General features: G+C 46.6%; 1 protein-coding gene across 1 annotated transcript; it reads right to left on the bottom strand.

The window, feature by feature from the left end:
- Nucleotides 1-2561: 2561 nt before the first annotated feature.
- Nucleotides 2562-24437, bottom strand: tcaim (T cell activation inhibitor, mitochondrial). Its single transcript, XM_072461687.1, has 11 exons — nucleotides 24377-24437; nucleotides 22265-22341; nucleotides 17955-18087; nucleotides 16494-16638; nucleotides 15221-15479; nucleotides 14058-14180; nucleotides 12367-12464; nucleotides 11131-11222; nucleotides 9734-9966; nucleotides 6940-7071; nucleotides 2562-2909 (listed from the first exon to the last, which is right to left on the bottom strand). Exons 2-11 carry the CDS (start codon nucleotides 22297-22299, stop codon nucleotides 2684-2686), a joined length of 1476 nt encoding a protein of 491 aa, XP_072317788.1. The 5' UTR covers nucleotides 22300-22341; nucleotides 24377-24437; the 3' UTR covers nucleotides 2562-2683.
- Nucleotides 24438-24973: the final 536 nt, after the last annotated feature.

Here is a 24973-nt window from a genome sequence, read left to right as displayed (position 1 = left end):
CTTATAATAGTCTGGCTTTTGGAAATGTGGTTGTTTGTACAAAAATGTTCTCTTATACGGCTGTAAGGGGCCCCTATCTGATTTACTATCAAGACAAGAGACTGGGCTCCATAAGAGGAGGACACCCAAACATGGATGTTTCTGTACATCTATTTGCCTCATAGGCTCACCATTTTCCATGAGCTCATTTCTGTCAAACCAAGGGTTTATGGCTCTTTGTGTGGTTACAGTATATATGGGGCTGGAAGCCCTAGTTCGGGGTTCTTCAATCAGAGGAGATCCCAGGCGAAGATTGTTTGTCCTGTATTTGATGCTGATTTCCGTATTAAAACACCTTCTAAAAGTACAGAGCCAGCCTCAGCGAGTTTTCGTCCTACGTCAAGTCACCTCAAGAAGACAGCACCTTCAGTTACCGCACCACTCCCCTCAGGCAGGAGGCCACTCCCCTCAGACAGGAGGCCACTCCCCTCAGACAGGAGGCCACTCCCCTCAGACAGGAGGCCACTCCCCTCAGGCAGGAGGCCACTCCCCTCAGGCAGGAGGCCACTCCCCTCAGACAGGAGGCCACTCCCCTCAGACAGGAGGCCACTCCCCTCAGGCAGGAGGCCACTCCCCTCAGACAGGAGGCCACTCCCCTCAGGCAGGAGGCTACGGTCCATCCGGACCAGAACCTGCCGTCATAAGAACAGTTTCTTTCCCTCTACCGTTGGACTCATGAACACTGCCTAAGCACTTTGTACTCACTGCACTGTTCACTCCCTATTGCACTACATATTTTATTTATGTACACATCATGTCAATTTCTAACCTTATTTTAACTTTACTTACTTATTATTTTTATATATCTGTGTCAAGAAGTTAGACATACACCAACGCTATTCCTTAACACACAGAGAACACAATTCAACTTAGAATATGAAACAATACAGAAACGTCAGACGTTTGTGTAGCATGCATGGGAGAAACCGTCGGGCCGGGTCGCCAAGACTGTTGTAAGCAGTCTGGCGACCCTCCTGGTCTCACGACGTTTTTCTCATGAAGGTTGGTTTTATTAGATATTATGGAATAGGCGGTCACATTCTCATTGGTCAGCTTCACATCAAGGCACTTGTCTTTTACAACAGTTGGTATTTTCCTTAGAGATAAAGCATGGGTAATGTTTACCTAACTCCCCTGGGCTGTTACCCCCCTCCCTGGATAAACATTCCCCTGCACCATCTTTACGACACCTTCACAAACAAATGCAGTTTTTCTCTTAGACTAATGATGCCGATAATATATCACTATTATGCAGATAAAATACATCACAGAAATATAATCATGTATTTACATTTGATCACAATCTGGTAGCTTTTCATTGTTCATTTGTTGTTTGTGTTGCATGAATCACCAGGACAAGTTCCTGTTTGTGAATTTTTGTTCATTGACAAATGGCAATAAACCTTATTCTGATTCTGAATCTAAATCATCCATCCATCCATTTTCTACCGCTTGTTCCCTTTCGGGGTCGCGGGTCATCTAACCTGAATCTAAATCAAACTTATGAAATTGCCAGTGTTTTTATAATTTTTAAATATACTTTATTTGATCATTGTAGACAAAAAATTTACACGTTTTACCAGAAGCAGTAAAATTAAAAATACTAAGATAAAACACAGATCATTGGAATTACATTTTATTTGATTGTTTTACTTCAGTTTTTCAAAAATCTTCAGCACAGTTAAAAATAAAACAAAATCTTATTCACACAAAAATATGAATATAATTTACAGAGTTCACAAAGCAAAGGCCGCGGTGAGATCAGCGCCTTCAGTAATACTAGAACTAAACCAGGACTAAACCACGACTAAACCGGGTCTAAACCTGGTCTGAGCCAGGACTAAACCGGGTCTAAACCAGGACTAAACCAGGACTAAACCAGGACTAAACTAGGACTAAACCAGGTCTAAACCAGGACCAAACCAGGTCGAAACCGGGTGTAAACCAGGACTAAACCTGGTCTAAATCAGGTCCAAACCAGGACTAAACCATTTTCCAGTTAAGGACCAAACTGAGGTTAAAGAGAATCTGGACCGGGTCCAGACCGAGGCCACTAAATGTTTACAGTGTTTTGTGTTTCTCTTGGCGCTGAACCGCATTTCATAAAGATTATAAAAAATATGTATTCATTGCACTTTTGAACAGGCTCTGATGAAATCGACACTACTTATTTATGTGACATTTAAATATAAACATCTGAACCATCGAAAATAGTGACGTTTTATATTAGTTTAAGTTGTTCACTTTACAGCAGTTTTAACAAATAAAAACAATACAATGTCAACCTAGTGTTTCATCCTCAGACACCTCATTTTCCCCGCATTGTGTGACCCAGGACTGACCCAGGACTGACCCAGGACTGACCCAGGACTGACCCAGGACTGACCCAGGACTGACCCAGTACTGACCCAGGACTGACCCAGGACTGACCCAGGACTGACCCAGTACTGACCCAGGACTGACCCAGGACTGACCCAGGACTGACCCAGTACTGACCCAGGACTGACCCAGTACTGACCCAGTACTGACCCAGGACTGACCCAGGACTGACCCAGGACTGACCCAGGACTGACCCAGGACTGACCCAGGACTGACCCAGGACTGACCCAGTACTGACCCAGGACTAAACACACGTCTGTTCTGGTCAGTTGTTCCAGTCCCAGGGCACACACACGTCTCCGTCCTGCAGCACAGAGTAGTAGCGGGACACTCTGAGGTGGAGGCCCTGCAGCAGAGGTGGCCTGAGGTCCAGCAGGCGGCCGCAGCAGAGGCTCATCTGGACACTGCTGATGCTCGGCTCTTTGGACAGAGTGTGGAGCGAGAGCAGGACGAGGCACTGCTGCAGCGCCGAGTCCTCGTCCCGCTTCAGCCTGAGGCACAGACACAACAAGATTATTTGAACCACTAAACTATGACACGCACAGATCATCTTTTCCCTTTTTCTAAAACGACTTCACAATAGAAGAGGATCCACTGACTTCCTGAGAGGCCCCTCCCTCTGGCCCCTCCCTCTGGCCCCTCCCTCTGGCTCAGTGAGAGAAGCCACTCGTACTCAAAACAGATAACTGACACACAACTGACACACAATAGACACAAGACTGACAAAACCACTGACACAAAATGGATACAAAACTGTCTCAAAAGAGATACATAACTGACACAAAACTGATACATAACTGACACACAACTGACACAAAACTGATACATAACTGACACACAACTGACAATACTGACACAATACTGACACACAACTGACACAAAATGGATAAATATCTGACACATAACGGATACAATACTGACACAAAACTGATACACAACTGACACACAACTGACACACAACTGACACACAACTGACACACAGCTGATACAATACTGACACACAACTGACACACAACTGACACACAACTGACACACAACTGACACACAACTGACACACAACTGACACAATACTGACACAGAACTGACAATACTGACACACAACTGACACACAACTGACACAGTATACAGTATACACAGTGTACAACGTGTCAATGTAGTCGAGAATTTGAGCAGCCCAAGCAGACGGTCTGTGCTGCTCATCTGAAGCTGTGTTTTTAGTGAAGTGCAAAGCGTAAGGACAGAAGGAGGGTCTAAGGACAGAAGGAGGGTCTAAGGACAGAAGGAGGGTCTTAGGACAGAAGGAGGGTCTTAGGACAGAAGGAGGGTCTTAGGACAGAAGGAGGGTCTTAGGACAGAAGGAGGGTTAAGGACAGAAGGAGGGGTCTAAGGACAGAAGGAGGGTCTTAGGACAGAAGGAGGGTTTAAGGACAGAAGGAGGGTCTTAGGACAGAAGGAGGGTCTAAGGACAGAAGGAGGGTCTAAGGACAGAAGGAGGGTCTAAGGACAGAAGGAGGGTCTTAGGACAGAAGGAGGGTCTTAGGACAGAAGGAGGGTCTTAGGACAGAAGGAGGGTCTTAGGACAGAAGGAGGGTTAAGGACAGAAGGAGGGTCTTAGGACAGAAGGAGGGTTTAAGGACAGAAGGAGGGTCTTAGGACAGAAGGAGGGTTTAAGGACAGAAGGAGGGTCTAAGGACAGAAGGAGGGTCTAAGGACAGAAGGAGGGTCTTAGGACAGAAGGAGGGTCTAAGGACAGAAGGAGGGTCTTAGGACAGAAGGAGGGTCTAAGGACAGAAGGAGGGTCTAAGGACAGAAGGAGGGTCTAAGGACAGAAGGAGGGTCTTAGGACAGAAGGAGGGTCTAAGGACAGAAGGAGGGTCTTAGGACAGAAGGAGGGTTAAGGACAGAAGGAGGGGTCTAAGGACAGAAGGAGGGTCTTAGGACAGAAGGAGGGTCTAAGGACAGAAGGAGGGTCTTAGGACAGAAGGAGGGTCTAAGGACAGAAGGAGGGTCTAAGGACAGAAGGAGGGTCTAAGGACAGAAGGAGGGTCTAAGGACAGAAGGAGGGTCTAAGGACAGAAGGAGGGTCTAAGGACAGAAGGAGGGTTGAGGACAGAAGGAGGGTCTAAGGACAGAAGGAGGGTCTTAGGACAGAAGGAGGGTCTAAGGACAGAAGGAGGGTTAAGGACAGAAGGAGGGGTCTAAGGACAGAAGGAGGGTCTAAGGACAGAAGGAGGGTCTAAGCACAGAAGGAGGGTCTTAGGACAGAAGGAGGGTTAAGGACAGAAGGAGGGGTCTAAGGACAGAAGGAGGGTTAAGGACAGAAGGAGGGTCTTAGGACAGAAGGAGGGTTAAGGACAGAAGGAGGGGTCTAAGGACAGAAGGAGGGTCTTAGGACAGAAGGAGGGTCTAAGGACAGAAGGAGGGTCTAAGGACAGAAGGAGGGTCTAAGGACAGAAGGAGGGTCTAAAGACAGAAGGAGGGTCTTAGGACAGAAGGAGGGTCTAAGGACAGAAGGAGGGTCTTAGGACAGAAGGAGGGTCTAAGGACAGAAGGAGGGTCTAAGGACAGAAGGAGGGTCTTAGGACAGAAGGAGGGTTAAGGACAGAAGGAGGGGTCTAAGGACAGAAGGAGGGTCTTAGGACAGAAGGAGGGTCTAAGGACAGAAGGAGGGTCTAAGGACAGAAGGAGGGTCTTAGGACAGAAGGAGGGTCTAAGGACAGAAGGAGGGTCTTAGGACAGAAGGAGGGTTAAGGACAGAAGGAGGGTCTAAGGACAGAAGGAGGGTCTAAGGACAGAAGGAGGGTCTAAGGACAGAAGGAGGGTCTTAGGACAGAAGGAGGGTCTAAGGACAGAAGGAGGGTCTAAGGACAGAAGGAGGGTCTAAGGACAGAAGGAGGGTCTAAGGACAGAAGGAGGGTCTGAGGACAGAAGGAGGGTCTTAGGACAGAAGGAGGGTCTTAGGACAGAAGGAGGGTCTAAGGACAGAAGGAGGGTTAAGGACAGAAGGAGGGGTCTAAGGACAGAAGGAGGGTCTAAGGACAGAAGGAGGGTCTAAGCACAGAAGGAGGGTCTTAGGACAGAAGGAGGGTTAAGGACAGAAGGAGGGGTCTAAGGACAGAAGGAGGGTTAAGGACAGAAGGAGGGTCTTAGGACAGAAGGAGGGTTAAGGACAGAAGGAGGGGTCTAAGGACAGAAGGAGGGTCTTAGGACAGAAGGAGGGTCTAAGGACAGAAGGAGGGTCTAAGGACAGAAGGAGGGTCTAAGGACAGAAGGAGGGTCTTAGGACAGAAGGAGGGTCTAAGGACAGAAGGAGGGTCTAAGGACAGAAGGAGGGTCTTAGGACAGAAGGAGGGTTAAGGACAGAAGGAGGGGTCTAAGGACAGAAGGAGGGTCTTAGGACAGAAGGAGGGGTCTAAGGACAGAAGGAGGGTCTTAGGACAGAAGGAGGGTCTAAGGACAGAAGGAGGGTCTAAGGACAGAAGGAGGGTCTTAGGACAGAAGGAGGGTCTAAGGACAGAAGGAGGGTCTTAGGACAGAAGGAGGGTTAAGGACAGAAGGAGGGTCTAAGGACAGAAGGAGGGTCTTAGGACAGAAGGAGGGTCTAAGGACAGAAGGAGGGTCTTAGGACAGAAGGAGGGTCTTAGGACAGAAGGAGGGTCTAAGGACAGAAGGAGGGTCTGAGGACAGAAGGAGGGTCTGAGGACAGAAGGAGGGGTCTAAGGACAGAAGGAGGGTCTAAGGACAGAAGGAGGGTCTAAGGACAGAAGGAGGGTTAAGGACAGAAGGAGGGGTCTAAGGACAGAAGGAGGGTCTAAGGACAGAAGGAGGGTCTAAGGACAGAAGGAGGGTCTAAGCACAGAAGGAGGGTCTAAGCACAGAAGGAGGGTCTAAGCACAGAAGGAGGGTCTAAGGACAGAAGGAGGGTCTTAGGACAGAAGGAGGGTTAAGGACAGAAGGAGGGGTCTAAGGACAGAAGGAGGGTCTTAGGACAGAAGGAGGGTCTAAGGACAGAAGGAGGGTCTAAGGACAGAAGGAGGGTCTTAGGACAGAAGGAGGGTCTAAGGACAGAAGGAGGGTCTTAGGACAGAAGGAGGGTCTAAGGACAGAAGGAGGGTCTTAGGACAGAAGGAGGGTTAAGGACAGAAGGAGGGGTCTAAGGACAGAAGGAGGGTCTTAGGACAGAAGGAGGGTCTAAGGACAGAAGGAGGGTCTAAGGACAGAAGGAGGGTCTTAGGACAGAAGGAGGGTCTAAGGACAGAAGGAGGGTCTAAGGACAGAAGGAGGGTTGAGGACAGAAGGAGGGGTCTAAGCACAGAAGGAGGGTCTAAGGACAGAAGGAGGGTCTAAGCACAGAAGGAGGGTCTAAGCACAGAAGGAGGGTCTAAGGACAGAGGACTCTGGGACGTCGTCCCTCGCCACCACAGACATTGCTTAATCCGTTTTTCACTGTCGCCCTCAGAGGAAACTGCTGTGATTTTGGGCGTTAGAAAAATACATTCAATTGAAAATTGAAGTACTGACTGTAGGTGGAGCTGTGTCCTGCGTCGAGCCTCGGGGGCGTGGCTCTGGAGGAAGGTCTGAAGTTTGGAAGGGTCAGAGGTCACGGGGATCAGGAAGTGGCCCAGATCGTGCAGACTGGGCATGGAGCGGTTACTGCGGCACAAGAGGAGCATTAAGGCTGCATCTGGTGCAGATCTAAACCAAACAAACCTTTACAAATACGACACAAAATACATGACAACAACAGAAAAGGACCAGAACCTTTATGAACAAGCCAGCGTGATGCCAGCCTGTGCCAACATGCCAGCCTGTGCCAGCCTGTGCCAGCGTGATGACAGCCTGTGCCAACATGCCAGCCTGTGCCAGCCTGTGCCAGCGTGATGCCAGCCTATGTCAACAGTCTGTGCCAGCGTGATGCCAGTCTTCAAAACACTGCCACGTGACGTACAAATGATGTACACATGTCCGACTCTGACCTCTGCTGTTCACACCTGGACAGAGAGTTTAGAGCTCATGTCCACTGTAAATGACATCACAACATGACACAGCCTGATTGGACCGATCACATGTCAATCAAGTGATATAAGCAGCATAGTAATTACAGCAGTACTACTAGTAGTCGCAGTAGCAGTAGTAGTAGTAGTAGTAGAAGTCATACTTGTGCAGCTCCATACTGAGGCCCTCCAGGCTGCAGTACTAGTACTGTACGAGCCCCGGGTGCAGAGCAGCAGTGTAAGACGCTCCTCTGTCGCTGAACTCTCGCCCGTTCTGTTACATGTGAAGTGTTCGGATTCAAGACAGATAGAGACTGTGTGTGTCCCTCGTGTCCCTCGTACAAATAATGCCAAAAAGTCACATCTCAGAAAAAATATTTCAGGCGTCAGACCAAATAACTTAAGGAAAATAATACTCACAAATGACACAAATATCCAAATGAATAAACACGTAAAATGTGGACTGCTAAACATTAGAGCAATTTCCTCCAAATCGCTCTTAGTTAATGCGTAAGTGTAAGAAACCTTGGAGTCTTATTTGACCAGGAGCTCTCATTTAAAGCTCATATAAATCAAGCTTGTAAAACAGCCTATTTCCATTTGCGCAACAAGAGCCAAAATCAGAAGAATCCTGCCTAAAAGTGATGCCGAAAACCTTATCCATGCATTTGTAATGACTAGATTAGACTACTGTAACTCCCTGCTTGCAGCGTGTCCTAAAAGCTCCATAAAAAGCTTTCAACTGGTTCAAAATGCAGCAGCAAGATTACTAACAGGAATAAAAAGAAGAGAGCACATTACACCGGTGCTGGAGTCTCTTCACTGGCTCCCCGTCGAGTTTAGAATCAAATTTAAAATTCTACTCTTGACCTACAAAGCCATAAATGACATGGCCCCATCCTACCTCAAAGATGCTATAGAACCATATCATCCAAACAGAGCTCTTCGCTCTCAGAATGCCGGCCTTCTGGTGGTCCCAAGAGTCTCTAAAAGTACTGTAGGAGGTAGAGCGTTTAGCTACCAAGCTCCTGTGTTATGGAATCAGCTCCCGACCCATGTTAAATATGCTGACACAGTCTCTTCATTTAAGTCCAGGCTTAAAACGTTCCTCTTCGAAATCGCTTATGGTCAGACCAGTTAGGAACAGAAACATAAACCCACAGCTTCAGCTACGCTGCCCTAGGAGTAACTGTGCTGGGGGAAGTATGACAGCTTGAGCACTATCCTCTTCTTCTGACTACTTATGCTATCAAACAATATTTAATTTTTAATTCCACTTGCAAACTGTTCACCGCCTTCTTTTTCTTTCTCTCACTCCTGAGGACCTGTGGACCCAGATGTCCCTCTCCTGGTGAAGTGGTCCCTGCCCTGTGTGGACGGTCCCTCATCTGCTTGAAGAGTGGGTCCAGCTCCAGTCTCCCTCGTGTCCGTCTGTGAGAGTCGGATCTCTCCTTCACTGGAACTCCTCCAGGTTTCTACGCTTTTTTTCCCAAAGAGGTTTTTTTTGTAGTTTTTCCTGGCCTAGAAGGACAGTCTAAGGACAGAGGAACCTGGGACATCGTCCCTCGCCACCACAGACATTGTCTGACTCCATCGCCACCACAGACATTGTTGATTCATTTCTCCCTGTGGCCCTCAGAGGCAACTGTTGTTGTGATTTTGGGCCTTACAAAAATAAATTCATTTGATTTGATTTGACTAGCACAGTACTAGCACAGTACTAGTACAGTACTAGTAGAGTACTACTACTACTACTAGTACTACTACTAGTAGTAGTACTAGTAGTAGTACTAGTAGTAGTAGTAGTAGTAGTACTAGTACTAGTAGTAGTACTAGTACTAGTACTAGTACTAGTAGTACTAGTAGTAGTAGTAGTAGTACTAGTACTAGTACTAGTAGTAGTACTAGTAGTAGTACTAGTAGTAGTACTAGTACTAGTAGTACTAGTAGTAGTACTAGTAGTAGTACTAGTACTAGTAGTACTAGTAGTACTAGTAGTAGTAGTAGTAGTAGTAGTAGTAGTAGTAGTAGTAGTAGTAGTAGTAGTAGTAGTAGTAGTAGTAGTATGCAGTAGTATGCAGCTCCATGCTGAGGCCCTCCAGGCTGCAGTACTAGTACAGTAGTCATACTTGTGCAGCTCCATGCTGAGGCCCTCCAGGCTGCAGTACTAGTACAGTAGTCATACTTGTGTAGCTCCATGCTGAGGCCCTCCAGGCTGCAGTACTAGTACAGTAGTAGTAGTAGTAGTCATACTTGTGCAGCTCCATGCTGAGGCCCTCCAGGCTGCAGTACTAGTACAGTAGTAGTAGTAGTAGTCATACTTGTGCAGCTCCATGCTGAGGCCCTCCAGGCTGCGTGGGTGCACTCGGAGGCTGGTGGAGAGCAGAGTCTTGTGGAAGGTGCTGAGGTTGGAGTAGTGCTCTGCGATTGGCTGCTCTGAGCCCGTCCTGTCAGCCAGCAGCACCACAGCGCCCCCTAGCAGCAGACTGATGCGCTCCTTCAGCCACTGGCTCTGCTGCTGGAGGCCGCGCAGACTGGGCACTCGCGCCATCAGCTGTGAAGGAGCCACAGCAGTCAGACCTCCCCAAGAAGTACGTACGTGTCTCGGCTTCAGGTGAATTAACAAAAAGTTTTGTTTTTCATACGAGCTAAACACGAGCGGGAAGCAGAAAACCTGATGAATTGTGTTGTATTAAGATGCTGAGTTTCCACTTACTACAGAAAAACTTAAAAAAGCATAAATTGAGTTATATTAATGGCCACAGCTTCTAAAAATGTATCAAATAGTCAACGAATCATAGGTCACAGTAATATTATAAGTAACAGTTAGCATAATTAGCAAATATTTATTTTTGACAATGTATTTATCATATTTAGGAAAGGATTCAAGGTTAATATTAGGGTTTTGGGACATGGGATATTAGAATCATATTATTTTTCACTTTTTTGTTGTATTTGTTTTAGACAATACAATATATATATTAATTCAATTCAATTTATTTTTGAAACGCCTGAAATACTCGAAGGGCACATTCAGGACTCAATTCAGGTTAATATTAGATTTTGAGTTTTAATTGAGTTAAAATGAGAGCTTTGGGACACGACCCTGGACCAAATGAGTTCAAACTATTTACAGAAACATACATTTTTCGCTCTCTCTTTTGTAATTTATTTAAATGTTGGCCTTGGTTGCTAGGTAACAGCTGTGGAATTACATCCGTCACATATGCCGCTCGTGTCCAACCAGGAAGACGTTATAAACGGCACCGAAATTGTCCAACTGGAGAAAAGGGATTTTACTAAAAAGGGCACCCTTTTTAGTAAAATCTTAAATATAAGGCTGAGCAAAATAATAAGTCTGTTTGCCGTAACCCGACCGACCCGGTGTGAAACTAGCCGACTGAAAAAAAATTATCAGCATTTTGTTGACCCCTGGACTGTTGAAGCCTGACCCCTGGACTGTTGAAGCCTGACCCCTGGACTGTTGAAGCCTGACCCCTGGACTGTTGAAGCCTGACCCCTGGACTGTTGAAGCCTGAGCCCTGGACTGTTGAATCTTCGTTTTCTGAATGAACCGTGCATTTATACAAAAACTTCAATCTGTGCGTTTAATCCGGAGCATTCCCAAGTTCACGCAGGACGGATCGGGTCAATGCGGCGGCGTGGAACGTCCCGGGCAAAGCTGGGCGGCGGTGCCGCTTTGAACACGCTGCGTTACCTTGAGCCACTGGTGATGGACGTCCATGGTCCCGAGCGTCACGTGACCCGATGCGTTCATGCCCGACTCGTCCGCGAATACGACCGTGTGACCTGAGAGAGGCAGAGGTCAGCTGTGCGAAGGAACCGTTAAAAACACATGATCGATTCCTATTAGAGACGCTCCTTTGTTGATAACCGCATTGTAGAAGCTTTAAAGGACATATAATATGCACCATTTGTGTTGTTCTCAGCCTTTAAATGTGTTCTTGAGCACCTTTAGTTTGGCATCTCATGTTTCAAAACAAACAAAACAAGTTAGAAAGTAAAAGACTTGTATGTCTCTGGCTTTTCCCCACGCGAGGACACGAGGGCTCCATCTACTGGCAGCAGAGGGAATTAAGCATTTGAGAGAAACACATAGGGGCTTTCCCAGGCCTCCGCCGCACACAGAAGTAGTAGTTGTTTGGGGAGTTTCAGAAGTGAAATCCCGATCTTTACGAGTCTGGATAAGACTTATGGAGTTGAAAATCATCAGAGGAAGATTCTCAGAGCCGCGTCACAGACGGAGAAAACGTCAGTTGTCGAGGAGATTCAGAACGGACTGTTTCTGAGGGTCGGAGGGAGAGGACTTTCTAACCAGGATTCATCAAACTAGTGTGAATGAAGCCAAACGTGCTCCAGCCAAGTTTGTGACGAGGAACAGTGTCAGAACAGGGTTAAAAGCCAAGTACAATTTGCATAATATGTGTCCTTTAATCCAATCTATTCATCTCATCGGGCCGCTCAGAGAATCGCTGCCGTGTCGACTTGTTGGCAGACAAGTCGACAGTAGTTCGCACATGAACACTGAACATTTTACACACATCAGTTTACTTTATAGCACATTTTAGCGGCGACTTGTCCTTCCCACTCAACCTGAAGAGACAAAAAAAGAGGCAAAATTGGTCGGTGAATAGTCAAAAAGAACGTAAAGAGCCCTTTTATATGTCTGTTATTATCCGTCTGTTATTATCCGTCTGTTTTTATTCGTCTGTTTTTATTCGTCTGTTTTTATCCCCGTTTCACTGTCGTTTAGTCTCAGTAATCGTGAATAATCTTTCAAATCGCTATCGTGACGCTTCTTTCCGCTAGTGGAGGCGTCGTTACGTGCTGCTCGTCTTCTTGTCTTCACTAGCTCCGCCCATGGAAAGCGTTTTACGGACGAGACAATTGAAGCTCGTTGATATCGTCTGTCGTTTACTCGCTAAAGTCGTACCCTGCAGTGGAACCAGCGCCTCGGGATTCTGCAGCGACAGACGGCTCAGACTCTGGAGCTGGCAGCATCTGTGAGACACGCCCCAACTGCGTTGCCACCTGCAGGACAACACAGGAACAACAAAAACCTTGCGTCTTTATTCAACCGTTTGCTTTCTTTACTACCTTTTGCCCCAAAGTAAACCATTCATAATAAGAAATGACGCTGTGTTAATCTTATACAGTGGCAAAAGTGTACGAAAGTATGAGTCAAAGTACTTCAAAATAAATAATAAAACTCTGTACTGGCCCAAGAAACTGCTCAGTTAAGAGGAAAAGGTATTTGGGGAAACTACAACTCAAGTAAAAGTAATTGTGGAGTCGTATTTTATTGAGAATTTGATTTTAAAGAAGCTATATCATCAGGTATTTTGTATTAAAGCAGAAATAAATAACATTTTGACTTTATTATTTATTATTAAATATGTATTTCGAGGCGTTTGGCGTGCCCATCGTCGCCCCCTGCTGTCTTGGGGGCAGAAAACCAGCCTTGCAATATCGACCCGAAGGCAACCTCTCTTGAGAAACCCCATCTCTTTTTTAATATTTGGCAACGTGAAATGTTTTTGTACTTGATTACACAATCTTATTTTGACAAAGACAGAAAAAAAGAGGTAGCTTTGCCTAAACGTTTGCGGGCGTTACCTGAGCGTTTGCGGGCGTTACCTGAGCATTTGCGGGCGTTACCTGAGCGTTTGCGGGCGTTACCTTAGCGTTTGCGGGCGTTACCTGAGCGTTTAGGGGCGTTACCTGAGCGTTTGCGGGCGTAACTTGAGCGTTTGCGGGCGTTACCTGAGCGTTTGGGGGCGTTACCTGAGCGTTTGGGGGCGTTACCTGAGCGTTTGTGGGCGTTACCTGAGCGTTTGCGGGCGTTACCTGAGCGTTTGCGGGCGTAACTTGAGCGTTTGCGGGCGTTACCTGAGCGTTTGCGGGCGTTACCTGAGCGTTTGCGGGCGTTACCTGAGCGTTTGCGGGCGTTACCTGAGCGTTTGGGGGCGTTACCTGAGCGTTTGCGGGCGTTACCTGAGCGTTTGCGGGCGTTACCTGAGCGTTTGCGGGCGTTACCTGAGCGTTTGCGGGCGTTACCTGAGCGTTTGCGGGCGTTACCTGAGCGTTTGCGGGCGTTACCTGAGCGTTTGGGGGCGTTACCTGAGCGTTTGGGGGCGTTACCTGAGCGTTTGGGGGCGTTACCTGAGCGTTTGCGGGCATTACCTGAGCGTTTGCGGGCGTTACCTGAGCGTTTGCGGGCGTTACCTGAGCGTTTGCGGGCGTTACCTGAGCGTTTGCGGGCGTTACCTGAGCGTTTGCGGGCAATACCTGAGCGTTTGCGGGCGTTACCTGAGCGTTTGCGGGCGTTACCTGAGCGTTTGCGGGCGTTACCTGAGCGTTTGCGGGCGTTACCTGAGCGTTTGCGGGCGTTACCTGAGCGTTTGCGGGCGTTACCTGAGCGTTTGCGGGCGTTACCTGAGCGTTTGCGGGCAATACCTGAGCGTTTGCGGGCAATACCTGAGCGTTTGCGGGCGTTACCTGAGCGTTTGCGGGCGTTACCTGAGCGTTTGCGGGCGTTACCTGAGCGTTTGCGGGCGTTACCTGAGCGTTTGTGGGCGTTACCTGAGCGTTTGTGGGCGTTACCTGAGCGTTTGTGGGCGTTACCTGATGTCCGTGAGGCTGAACTTGTGGCAAAGCTCCGTCTTCAGCCTCTGCAGCTCGTCTCGTCGTGGGAGACTGGCTTTGTGCTTCGTCGTCGCTTCGGGTTCGTTTTTCCTCAACCACAAACTAAAGAAACAAAACACGACAGTCGCAGGTGTTTAGTGTCAATCTATGACACGCAAAGAGGATTATTTTACAGTTTCGCAATATTGATCTTAAAGACGACAAGCGTTGGGTGATTTATCCACACAAAAAAAATCAAATTATTTTCATTTAATTTCAATCTGTTTAATTATAAACAAATGCTTTCAGTGTATATTTCCTGAACATATACAATACAATACAGACTTTTGATCATTCGAGTGTTTGCACCGGGGTATTTTGGATATCTTGTTTTGTACACTAGAGCTGAAGGAAAAATACTTAATTTTCGGCATTATTTTTTTTACTTAAAGGTTGAATGGACGATTTTTTGGGCTCAAATCTGAGTCTTATTTCCTCGTGGCGTCGACGGCCGATTAGTCCTGCCATGTATCAATCATAAAACGCACCTACCGCTCACCTGCAGCCTCGTGTGCCTCGTCCCCCTGAGAGTATCATGTTTCCCTGTGTCTAAGCGCATGGATCTTTCATAATATAGTTCCCTCAGTGTACGGGACAAAATGAAGATGGAGAAAGAGAGTTCGAGCTCAGAAGAAGACGGAAATCTACGGGACTCTCATCTCCCGTAGATTTCCGTTGCGCTAATAAAAAAACGCATGTGTGTGTTGTATCAGTCCGCACGGGGGAGTGGCATGGGCACGGGGGAGTGGCATGCGCACGGGAGACGGGGGAGTGGCATGCGCACGGGGGACGGGGGAGTGGCATGCTCACGGGGGACGGGGGAGTGGCACGCGCACAGGGGAGTGGCGCAAGCGCACTTCCGCCTGAGTTCTCAAATCGCCAAAAAATCGTCCATTGCGCCTTTAAAATGTTGACAAATCGAGTTTAGAATTGGATGTGAGCAAATCCGTTCTGTCAAGCTCTTGCTCTGTCCAAGATCGTGGAGTTTGTTGCTTAAAGTTCCACATGAAAGTCCAGACGTTAAAAGAGCAAACTGACCACAAATGCATAAATCACGTGGTTGAGGCTGCGGCGTGAGGCCTCGTGGTCGGCGGCGGTTCTACCTCAGCGTGGGCTCCACTCGCTTGGCCTGCTGCAGCTCCTGCTCTGGGTCTCTGAATCCGGTGAAGCTGTAGTAGGTCTTGTCCCACTTGATTGGCCGGTAGAAGGGCTGGTCCCCTGGGTGCTGGTCCCCCCGGGTGCTGGTCCTCTGGGTGCCCTGGGACTTCATGTGCTCCACGGGCAGACTGCAGGAGCGCAGCACGTTCACCACCGCGCTCAGGACGTCGCCGCTGCGGAGCGTGAACGTGACCGGGCGGAAACCTGCCACAGAGACAGCGTAAAGTCGCGACGCGAGCGCGTAAAGTCGCGACGCGAGCGCGGAAAGTCGCGACGCGAGCGCGGAAAGTCGCGACGCGAGCGCGGAAAGTCGCGACGCGAGCGCGGAAAGTCGCGACGCGAGCGCGGAAAGTCGCGACGCGAGCGCGTAAAGTCGCGACGCGAGCGCGTAAAGTCGCGACGCGAGCGCGTAAAGTCGCGACGCGAGCGCGTAAAGTCGCGACGCGAGCGCGTAAAGTCGCGACGCGAGCGCGGAAAGTCGCGACGCGAGCGCGGAAAGTCGCGACGCGAGCGCGGAAAGTCGCGACGCGAGCGCGTAAAGTCGCGACGTGAGGGGATTCGAGGCGATGTTCAGGGTCATGGCGTGCTGTGGATCTATTCTAGGACGCTGTTTACGGCAGAGGAAGAAACCGCGGTAGTGAACGCCAAAGAGCCTAAAAAGTAGGGAGTTTATCTTTGTCGTGTAATCAAGTCGTAAATGACAAAAAATGTCAGAAGCGAATCACACGTCACATGGTCCAGAGGCTTTTAAAGAGTTTAGATGGAGTAGATTGAGCCCTAAATCTGCCAAATCTGAACACAACGTCCCTGTCCACCTTCAACAAGTGTCTCTGGAAATGTTTGTGAGGAATACACTTTATTATAAACCTCTGGACATGTGACTTTTACTGATAATGATCAATAAAATGATGTGACGCTGATAAAAGAGTGAAAAAATGTTGCGTTCCGACTGATGTGAAGCTGTCGTTTAGTTTGGGATTCTCTCTCTCTCTCTCTCTCTCTAAATACAGTAATAATGACTACAATCTCTTTCTTTCAAGATTCTGAATCGTTATGAGAGAAGGTTTGAATCAATCCACAAATGAAAACCCAAATTAATGCAGAAACAGAACTTAAGTTACAGGACAAAACGAGTGAAGAGCAAACGATAAAGGTCAAAAGCTCATACGTCCCCTTTAACGTGTTGAAGGTTTTATGATTGTAAATGGAATCGTGCACCTTCTGCCACCAGGTCCGGCTCGTCTCCGTCCCTCGTGTCTCGGATGTAGAACGTGAGCTTCATGGGCTGGACTGAGCGCGCTCCGGGACGCTGCAGAGTCTCCAAGTATCCGTTCAGCCGCTTCAGAGAGTTTTCATTCACCTCCTGCCAAACGACAGACCGTTAGAAGACGCCCCGAGCCGCATTTACAAACCCGTACGTCAAAGAGAGGAATGAGAAGAAGACATTCACAGGTTTGTTCAAGGGCGATTCAAGACCTTTTGAAGACTTTTTTTAATGCAGTTTAGGTCAAATTTTGTGCCAGGCAAATGAACTGTGTTCTGCAGAAGTTCTCTGATGACTCTGCCATCATCGGACTCATCACGGACGATGATGTGGAGTACAGAGGACTGGAGCAGAACCACCTCCTCATCAACGCGGGGAAGACCAAGGAGATGGTGGTGGATTTCCGCAGACGCCACCCCACTGCCCCCTCAGCAGTGAACATCCAGGGACGGGACATTGAGAGAGTGACTCATACAAGTACCTGGGTGTTCATCTGAACCACAAACTGGACTGGACTCATAACACAGACAGAAGAGCCAGAGTCGGCTCTACCTCCTGAGGAGACTCAGCCGCTCCTGTCACTCCTGAAGACCTTCTCTGACTCTGTGGTGCATCAGCTCCTGTAGGTGTGGTCTGCTGGAGCAGCAGCATCACAAAGAGGGAGAGGAAGATGCTGGACAAAGCTCCGTCCTGGGCTGTGCTCTGGACTCGGTGCAGGAGGTGGGGGACAGAAGGGTCCTGGCTAAACTCACATCTATGCTTGACGATGAGCGTCGCCCCCTGCAGGACACTCTGTCCCCTGCAGGACACACTGTCCCCTGCAGGACACACTGTCCCCTGCAGGACACTCTGTCCCCTGCAGGACACTCTGTCCCCTGCAGGACACTCTGTCCCCTGCAGGACACTCTGTCCTGTCCCCTGCAGGACACTCTGTCCTTTCTGGAGAGCAGCTTCAGTGAGAGACTGATCCACCCTCGCTGTGTAAAGGAAAGGTTTCACAGCTCTTTCCTTCCTGCTGCTGTCAGACTTTATAACAAACACTGTTAGTCCTGAACACTCGCAATACTGACCTAACCATGTGCAATTCTGTCATATGTGCAATTACTGTGAAATTCATGTGCAATCCATGTGCTGTCGTGACACATATTCATGTGCAATTACTGTCGTGACACATGCAATGGTATTTATTTATTTATTTATTTGTCTATGGGAGTTTTTGTTTATAGGAGATCTTCTACTGAAAGTGTTTTTCAGACTTCCTATAAGCGATGTGATCTGTTCTTCTGTATCTACCTCTCCATCTACCTGCGTTGCAACAATGAAATTTCCCCATGTGTGGACAATAAAGGATTATATTATCTTATCTTAAACATTTCATGACGTAAACTAGGGTCCGGAGAAGAGAGGAGACTGACCCGTTCTTTGGGGTGTTGTCCAAAGAAATCCGGGTGAACAGCGAAATAAAAGGGCCTCAGCGCATTCACAGCCTCAGCTCCAGAGAGCGCCCTCTGCTGGATCAAACTGGCCCCTACATGCTTCCTCTTCAACCTGCAACAGACAAAAATGTGGGTTAAAAACAAGAGAGAAATATACGTTTGCCTTGAGACAGTGGTTCTTAACCTGGGTTCGATCGAACCCCAGGGGTTCGGTGAGTCAACCCCAGGGGTTCGGCGGAGGTCAAGACACACATCTGACTCATATGATTAGTGACACGCCCCGCTTGTCTGCAGGGAATTTGGTGTGCTCAGTAGTCGACTCGTTGTGACTGTCGTGATGTACGTCCTGTGATTTCTTTCTTAATATTTTAGAGTGAATCAAAGACCAACTTTCTGGGCAAAGTATTTGTGTGGCTGAGGTCTTGTTTTTGCCGATGGTATTACTCGTGTACTTTAATTGATGAGAAATAACTCCCACGGGACTCCGATGTAAAAAATAGTTAACAAAGTTTAATCCACAGTTTTGTGACACTTCTTACAGGAGTAATCAAATACAGCTATTGTCAAAAAATAGAATACAATTTGACTATTTTGCGCTGTGTCTCGTGCTCCTTCCGCGCTGTCTCTCTTAAAGTGACAGTAACACATTTACGTCAGAGTATGCAAAAGACTACAAATAAAACAAATGTAATCAAATGAATTTAGCTTATTTAAACAACCAAATTATTTATCCATGAAACATAAAATTACACATTTAAAACAAAATATCAACACTGTGAAGATTTCCATACGAACGTATACATAAACTAAACTTGGCTCTCACAGTCTTGGTACCAGCAGCACCTAAAAGGGCCTAAGGGACCAGGGAAATCGCCCAGAGTCTAACCTGTATCAAAACCCCTGTCACCAGTCTGGCCCCAAAAGGGCCAAAAGGACAAGGCCAGAGTCCCAACAGACTAGCCTGTATCAAAGCCCTCCTTTCTGAGCTAAGACTGGGCAATAGCATGGCCCCAAGAGAAAAAAAGGACCAGGTCAGAGCCCCCAGAGTCTAGCCTGTATGAAAACCCTAATTTCTGGGCTAAGTCTTGGCACCAGTCTGGCCCCAAAATGGCCAAAAGGACCAGAAAAATTGCCCCAGAGTCTGTCCTGTATGAAATATCTTCTTTAGTGCCTAAGTCTTTGCACCGGCCTGGCCCCAAAAGGGCCAACAGAACCACGGAAAAGGCCCTTGAGTCGAGCCTGTATCAAAGCCCTCCTTTTAGGGCTAAGTCTTGGCACCAGCCTAGCCCCAAAAGGGCCAAAAGGTCAGCCTCTGGGGCCATTTCCTTTGTCCTTTTCTATACCAACTACACTATAATATCTTTGCAAGCGATCCTTTTCCAGGATGCTGGACATAAAAATTAAGAAAAGGAACAGACTTTGTTGCGAAAATGACATGAGAGTGGCACTTGCCAAGGTGAAGGAGCATTTTTGAACTTGTCTGAAACAGCAGAAGTCACACTCATGCAGTAAATACTCATGATTATGTTTTTGTGTGAAAATGTTGTTCTTTGAACACAGTGATGTTGATGCACGGTTCATTTTGTGCACCAGTCAAATATATACCTATGTTTTGAATTTGAAAAAAATCATATTTTATCTTTACAATTAAGAAGGGTTCTGTGAATGCGCTTATGAAACTGGTGGGGTTCAGTACCTCCAAAAAGGTTAAGAACCACTGACTTTAGACAATAACCTTGAATAAACTCAATTCAATCTTCAATTTGGTCTTTTGGAAGCTTCTGAGCGAGTTATAGTGTTCTTTCATCAAAAACCTGCTTTGTGTTTTGTTTCATTCCTGGTGTGTTTGAGTCCTTCATGAGGAGAGCAAGAGCCTGAATCTAAACTAACATTTTAATCCTCATAATAAGCAAATGTCAAAGATTGTAATCTTTGACATTTGCTTATTATGAGGATGTTTAAAAAACAACTAAATCCAGTCTTGTTCTATATAAAAGCTGCTAACCCTGTAGTTTAGACCTCTACAAACATTATTAGTATGTGTTCAGCAGTTCAGATTTCAGTCGTCTCGCAAATGTTTATTCTACAGCTGTCTGAGCTCAAAAACACATCGCTGCATCGCCCGCTCTGATTGGCCAGAGCTCCGAGCATATGCAGACTGCACATTAAAACAACTTGTTTCCACTTTAAACTGTTTATTTAATCATGTTTTGTAGAAAAGACTGATCTAAAATTAGAGTGAAAACATGTTAAAAAGTAACTAGTGCTCAGAGTGGTTTTGTCCTTGTGTACTTTTTACTTTTAGTCTTGTAACTTGAGTAAATATTCCGCTCTCTTTCCATCACTGACAGTTTTAGGATGAAGTCCTGTGCAGTGGAGGTCTTGGGAGTGCACTTTTGGGTCAGAACACCTTTGAACGCTTTTGTCAGTTTCACACACTTTTAGTCGACTCATCAATGGTCAGGACACGTCTTCAGCCGACCACAGCCCCATATTTAAGATAAGATAAGATAATCCTTTATTGTCCCACATGGGGAAATTTCATTGATGCAACGCAGGTAGATACAGAGGTAGATACAGAGGTAGATACAGAGGTAGATACAGAAGAAAAGAACAGATCACTTATAGGAAGTCTGAAAAACACTCTCAGTAGAAGATCTCCTATAAACAAAAACTCCCATAGACAAAACCTCCCATTACCCAACAAGGGATGGAGGGGAAAAATAATAAAGATAAAAATAACTAATAAATAAATACCATTGCATGTGATCACAACAGTAATTGCACATGAATATGTTTCACGACAGTAATTGCACATGAATTGCACAGTAACTGCACATGAATCACGACAGTAATTGCACAGTAGGACTAACAGTGTTTGTTATAAGGCCGCGGCGCGGTCAAATTGCCGCGCAGTTTCAGGGACCGCGGCATTTCCCTTATAGCCCGTTATAGCCTCATGGCTAACCTTAACCCTAACCTTAACCCTAACCCTTAACCTTAACCCTAACCTAACCTTAACCCTAACCCTAACCTTAACCTTAACCTTAACCCTAACCTTAACCCTAACCTAACCCTAAACATAACCCTAACCTTAACCCTAACCCTAACCCTAACCTTAACCCTAACCCTAACCCGGCGCGGTCTGAAACGCGGTCAAATAGCGGCGCGGTTTCAGGAGCCGCGGCGCGCGGCCGGCACAAAAATAACATGGCAGTTTTGGCCGCGCGCCGCGGCACTGCAGACACTCCCTTGTTATAAAGTCTGACAGCAGCAGGAAGGAAAGACCTGCCAAACCTTTCCTTCACACAGCGAGGGTGGATCAGTCTCTCACTGAAGCTGCTCTCCAGAGCGGACAGAGTGTCCTGCAGGGGGTGAGACTCATGGTCAAGCATAGACGTTAGTTTAGCCAGGACCCTCCTGTCCCCCACCTCCTGCACCGAGTCCAGAGCACAGCCCAGGACGGAGCTGGACTTCTTGATGACTTTGTCCAGCTTCTTCCTCTCCCTCTCTGTGATGCTGCTGCTCCAGCAGGCCACACCTACAGGAGCTGATGCCACCACAGAGTCAGAGAAGGTCTTCAGGAGTGACAGGAGCGGCCCTGTCAGGAGTGGCCCTGTCACTCCAAAAGACCTGAGTCTCCTAAGGAGGTAGAGCCGACTCTGGCTCTTCCTGTACAGTGCGTCTGTGTTATGAATCCAGTCCAGTTTGTGGTTCAGATGAACACCCAGGTACTTGTATGAGTCACTCTCTCAATGTCCCGTCCCTGGATGTTCACTGGTGAGGGGGCAGTGGGGTGACGTCTGCGGAAGTCCACCACCATCTCCTTGGTCTTCCCCGCGTTGATGAGGAGGTGGTTCCGCTGACACCAGTCCACAAAGTCCTGCGCCTTAAGCCTTACACCTTTTCATTCACGTTCTTCTTCATTGCCGTGATTGGAGTTCTCACTGAAGGCATCAAAACTGTCACTGAACACGTGTGAAAGAAGTCGTGTTTCTATTGGAGATTCTTCACATCCTTTGCTCCGATTTCACGGCTTCACAAACACGTTTCGCTCCACTTCTGAGCCACGACAAGTGCTCGAATGGAAAGCGTAAACCGTGATTAGAGTTATTGATGGCGTTTCTCCTTTGTCCCGTCATTCCTCGCGTCTTCGCTTCATATTTCTGACGTCACGTAGAACCTTCTCTGAACTCTGACAGCTTTTATGTTCATACACCTTTTTTGTTTGTTGTTGTTGTTGTTTACACCAAAGGAGGGTCTAAGGACGGCGTGTTGTGAGTCTTTACCTGACGACGCAGCGCAGGGCGGAGCAGACGGACATCACTGAAGCTCCACGTTTAAACTTTCACTTGGTCCATCCCACCTGAACACATTTATTTATTGAAGTCATGACATATATTTACATCAAACATCATCAGTGACACACAGTTAGACAAACGAACGATGGATGAAAGGGAGGAAAAAGAAGAGCGACGTGTAACTACCGTATTTTCCGGACTATAAGCCACACCTTTTTTCATAGTTTTGGCCGGGGTGCGACTTATACTTACATTTATACTTATATACTTATACTCCGGAGCGACTTATGTGATATTATTTGTTATTTTCACACTTGCAACTGCATTTCATACTCCAGTGCGACTTATATGTGTTTTTTTCTTCTCTATTATGCATTTTTTCCCCTGGTGCCACTTATACTCCGGAAAATACGGTAATAGTGATGTTTTTAAAGTCATTACCCTGCACATTTGAAAAAATATTTTGACTTTTAAGCAGAAACACAGAGGCTCCTAAAGGTTTCCAAATCTCTTCTGCTTTTAAATAATGAGGATGAGGATTATAACGACGGCGGTGCCATTATTCACACTTAAAGTCTCTATTATTATTTTATTACACTGCATTCAGGCTTTTAGATAGAGGGTCGTCTTCCCGTATTTTGGACGGGGAATTTTGACATGTGGACGAGTGCAAGGACTGAGTCAATATGGTACGAGAGGCGTGCGGGCGCTGCTCTAGATCGCCGCGCGGGCGCCTCCGCGTTAAAAGCACCGCTTTATTTTGTAAAACGTCGGAAAAAAGGTTGTGATACACATACATTTTTTAAGCCCCCGGACAAAATGATGTTTTCAAATCCTATCTAAAAGCCTGACTGTATTTATGTAGCACTTTTCCACCTTCGCTTTACCAGGCAGTGTGGCTGAAGTGTCTTGCCCAAGGACACAGCCACATGTCCCCTAGCGCCCCCCTGTGGCACCTGGTGTTCCGGGGGTCTCCCATCCAAGTCCTGACCGGGTAGTGGCCATCAGTTCTCAAGTGTTTCTAATGACCACGTCGTTTGGCCAGTTTGTCCCGGAGGTAAAGAATTATCATAGTTTTACATCTGTCGAGAAACTAAGAGGGCAAGTTTCTGTTGAAACAAACAATTCTATCCACTTCAGGTAGGCCCGCCCAATGGGCTGGACTTACCTCAGAATAGTATAAACATCTGAGTTCCCGGCCTAAATTTTCTTATTGACAATGACTCTTGGATGAGAGTCGAAACAACGTTTTTTCTAGACTGAGTCCAGATGAAACAACTGAACATTTTTCTACAATGGAACACTCCTGGACAAATGGGGGATTACACCGACCTTTTCCAGACTTGAATATCTAACATGTGTGAGATTAGAAAGGGAAAAGTTGTCACAAAGTTTGTACTTTTTCTGTCATTTTATAAAAGTTGCCCTGACATCGTTTACGCTTTCGTACGATTTTTGACCCCGTCTTTGTTTTAAAAAGCCTTGTAAGTGTTTTAGAGTCCGTGTAAGTCAGATAACGATTACGCTTGTACAAATATAACCAGGATTTCTTTTAAATAGTCATTTCAGCCTGACTTTTGAATGGGAAAAAACCTCAAACTGTTGAACACCTCATGAAACATTATGAATATGCAACTATTTAAGGACTTTATTCCATCGAAAAGATATAATGTTTAGCCTTTAAATTGCTAATCACTGTGGAAATGGAGCAATTACCATTAAATTGAACATAACTGTCATTCATTTTTATTGCATGTGAATATGTAATTGTCGGTTTTCTCTAAATATCATGATTCTAAAAGCTCTTATCTCACATTTGAGCCGCTGCAGATGATAAGAGTTTTAGTTTAAGTCCTGTCTGTAAATGTGTCCTGATCATCCCTTTAACTGTGCGGCTCCTGAGGTCACACACAGCGCATCGTTAGCATCGTTAGCATCGAGGCTAACGCTTTCCCGGACTTTATCAGACTTTAACGCAAACGTTTCGAATTATCAGCGGATGAAAGCGACAGAAACGCGCCTCCGAAAGCGGAACGGAGCAGACACGGAAGAGGATTTGCGTATTTTTCACGTCAGAATCGGTAAAAGGTTCGCTCTTACCGTTAGCCTGGTTAGCATTAGCTTCTCGGTTTGTTTGTCTTCCGACTTTGTCGTGATTTTGGGGACGTTTTCCAGCGACATGAGCGCCACCTGCTGCACGGGAGAACTGGAGTCATTTAAGTTTGGTAATTAAAACGAAATAAACGTGTTTCTCAGTTGGTTATAAATTTAAAAAAACATGTTTGTATTAACTGTAGTATTTGTATTTACAGGACTTTCAGATTTCATCATATTAACTGTAGTATTTGTATTTACAGGACTTTCAGATTTCATCATATTAACTGTAGTATTTGTATTTACAGGACTTTCAGATTTCATCATTCTATATCTGAAAATGTTGATTTTAGTTCTGTAAATTTACATTTTGAATATGTCTGGCCGGCCGACAAACCCTTTAAACGTGTGCAAACAAAAACATTCTCAATTCCAGAACGTTTGAGTGGAACATAATGTGATTTCACTGGAGACATTGGGATTCACCTCAGAATGTCACAAAACATCCAAAATCCAGGCGCTTTAGTCCCAGTAAAAGCCTCAGACACATGTGAGTGACACCAGAGCCTGGTTTAAACACATTTACCACTGGATTTTACTGCA

Source organism: Eucyclogobius newberryi, unplaced genomic scaffold (genome assembly GCF_026437365.1).
Source record: "Eucyclogobius newberryi isolate DKJ021-1_F unplaced genomic scaffold, fEucNew1.0.hap1 SCAF_3, whole genome shotgun sequence".
Lineage (NCBI taxonomy): Eukaryota > Metazoa > Chordata > Actinopteri > Gobiiformes > Gobiidae > Eucyclogobius > Eucyclogobius newberryi.
The sequence above is the reverse complement of the archived record's forward strand: the minus strand, read 5'-3'. Positions and strand labels throughout refer to the sequence as shown.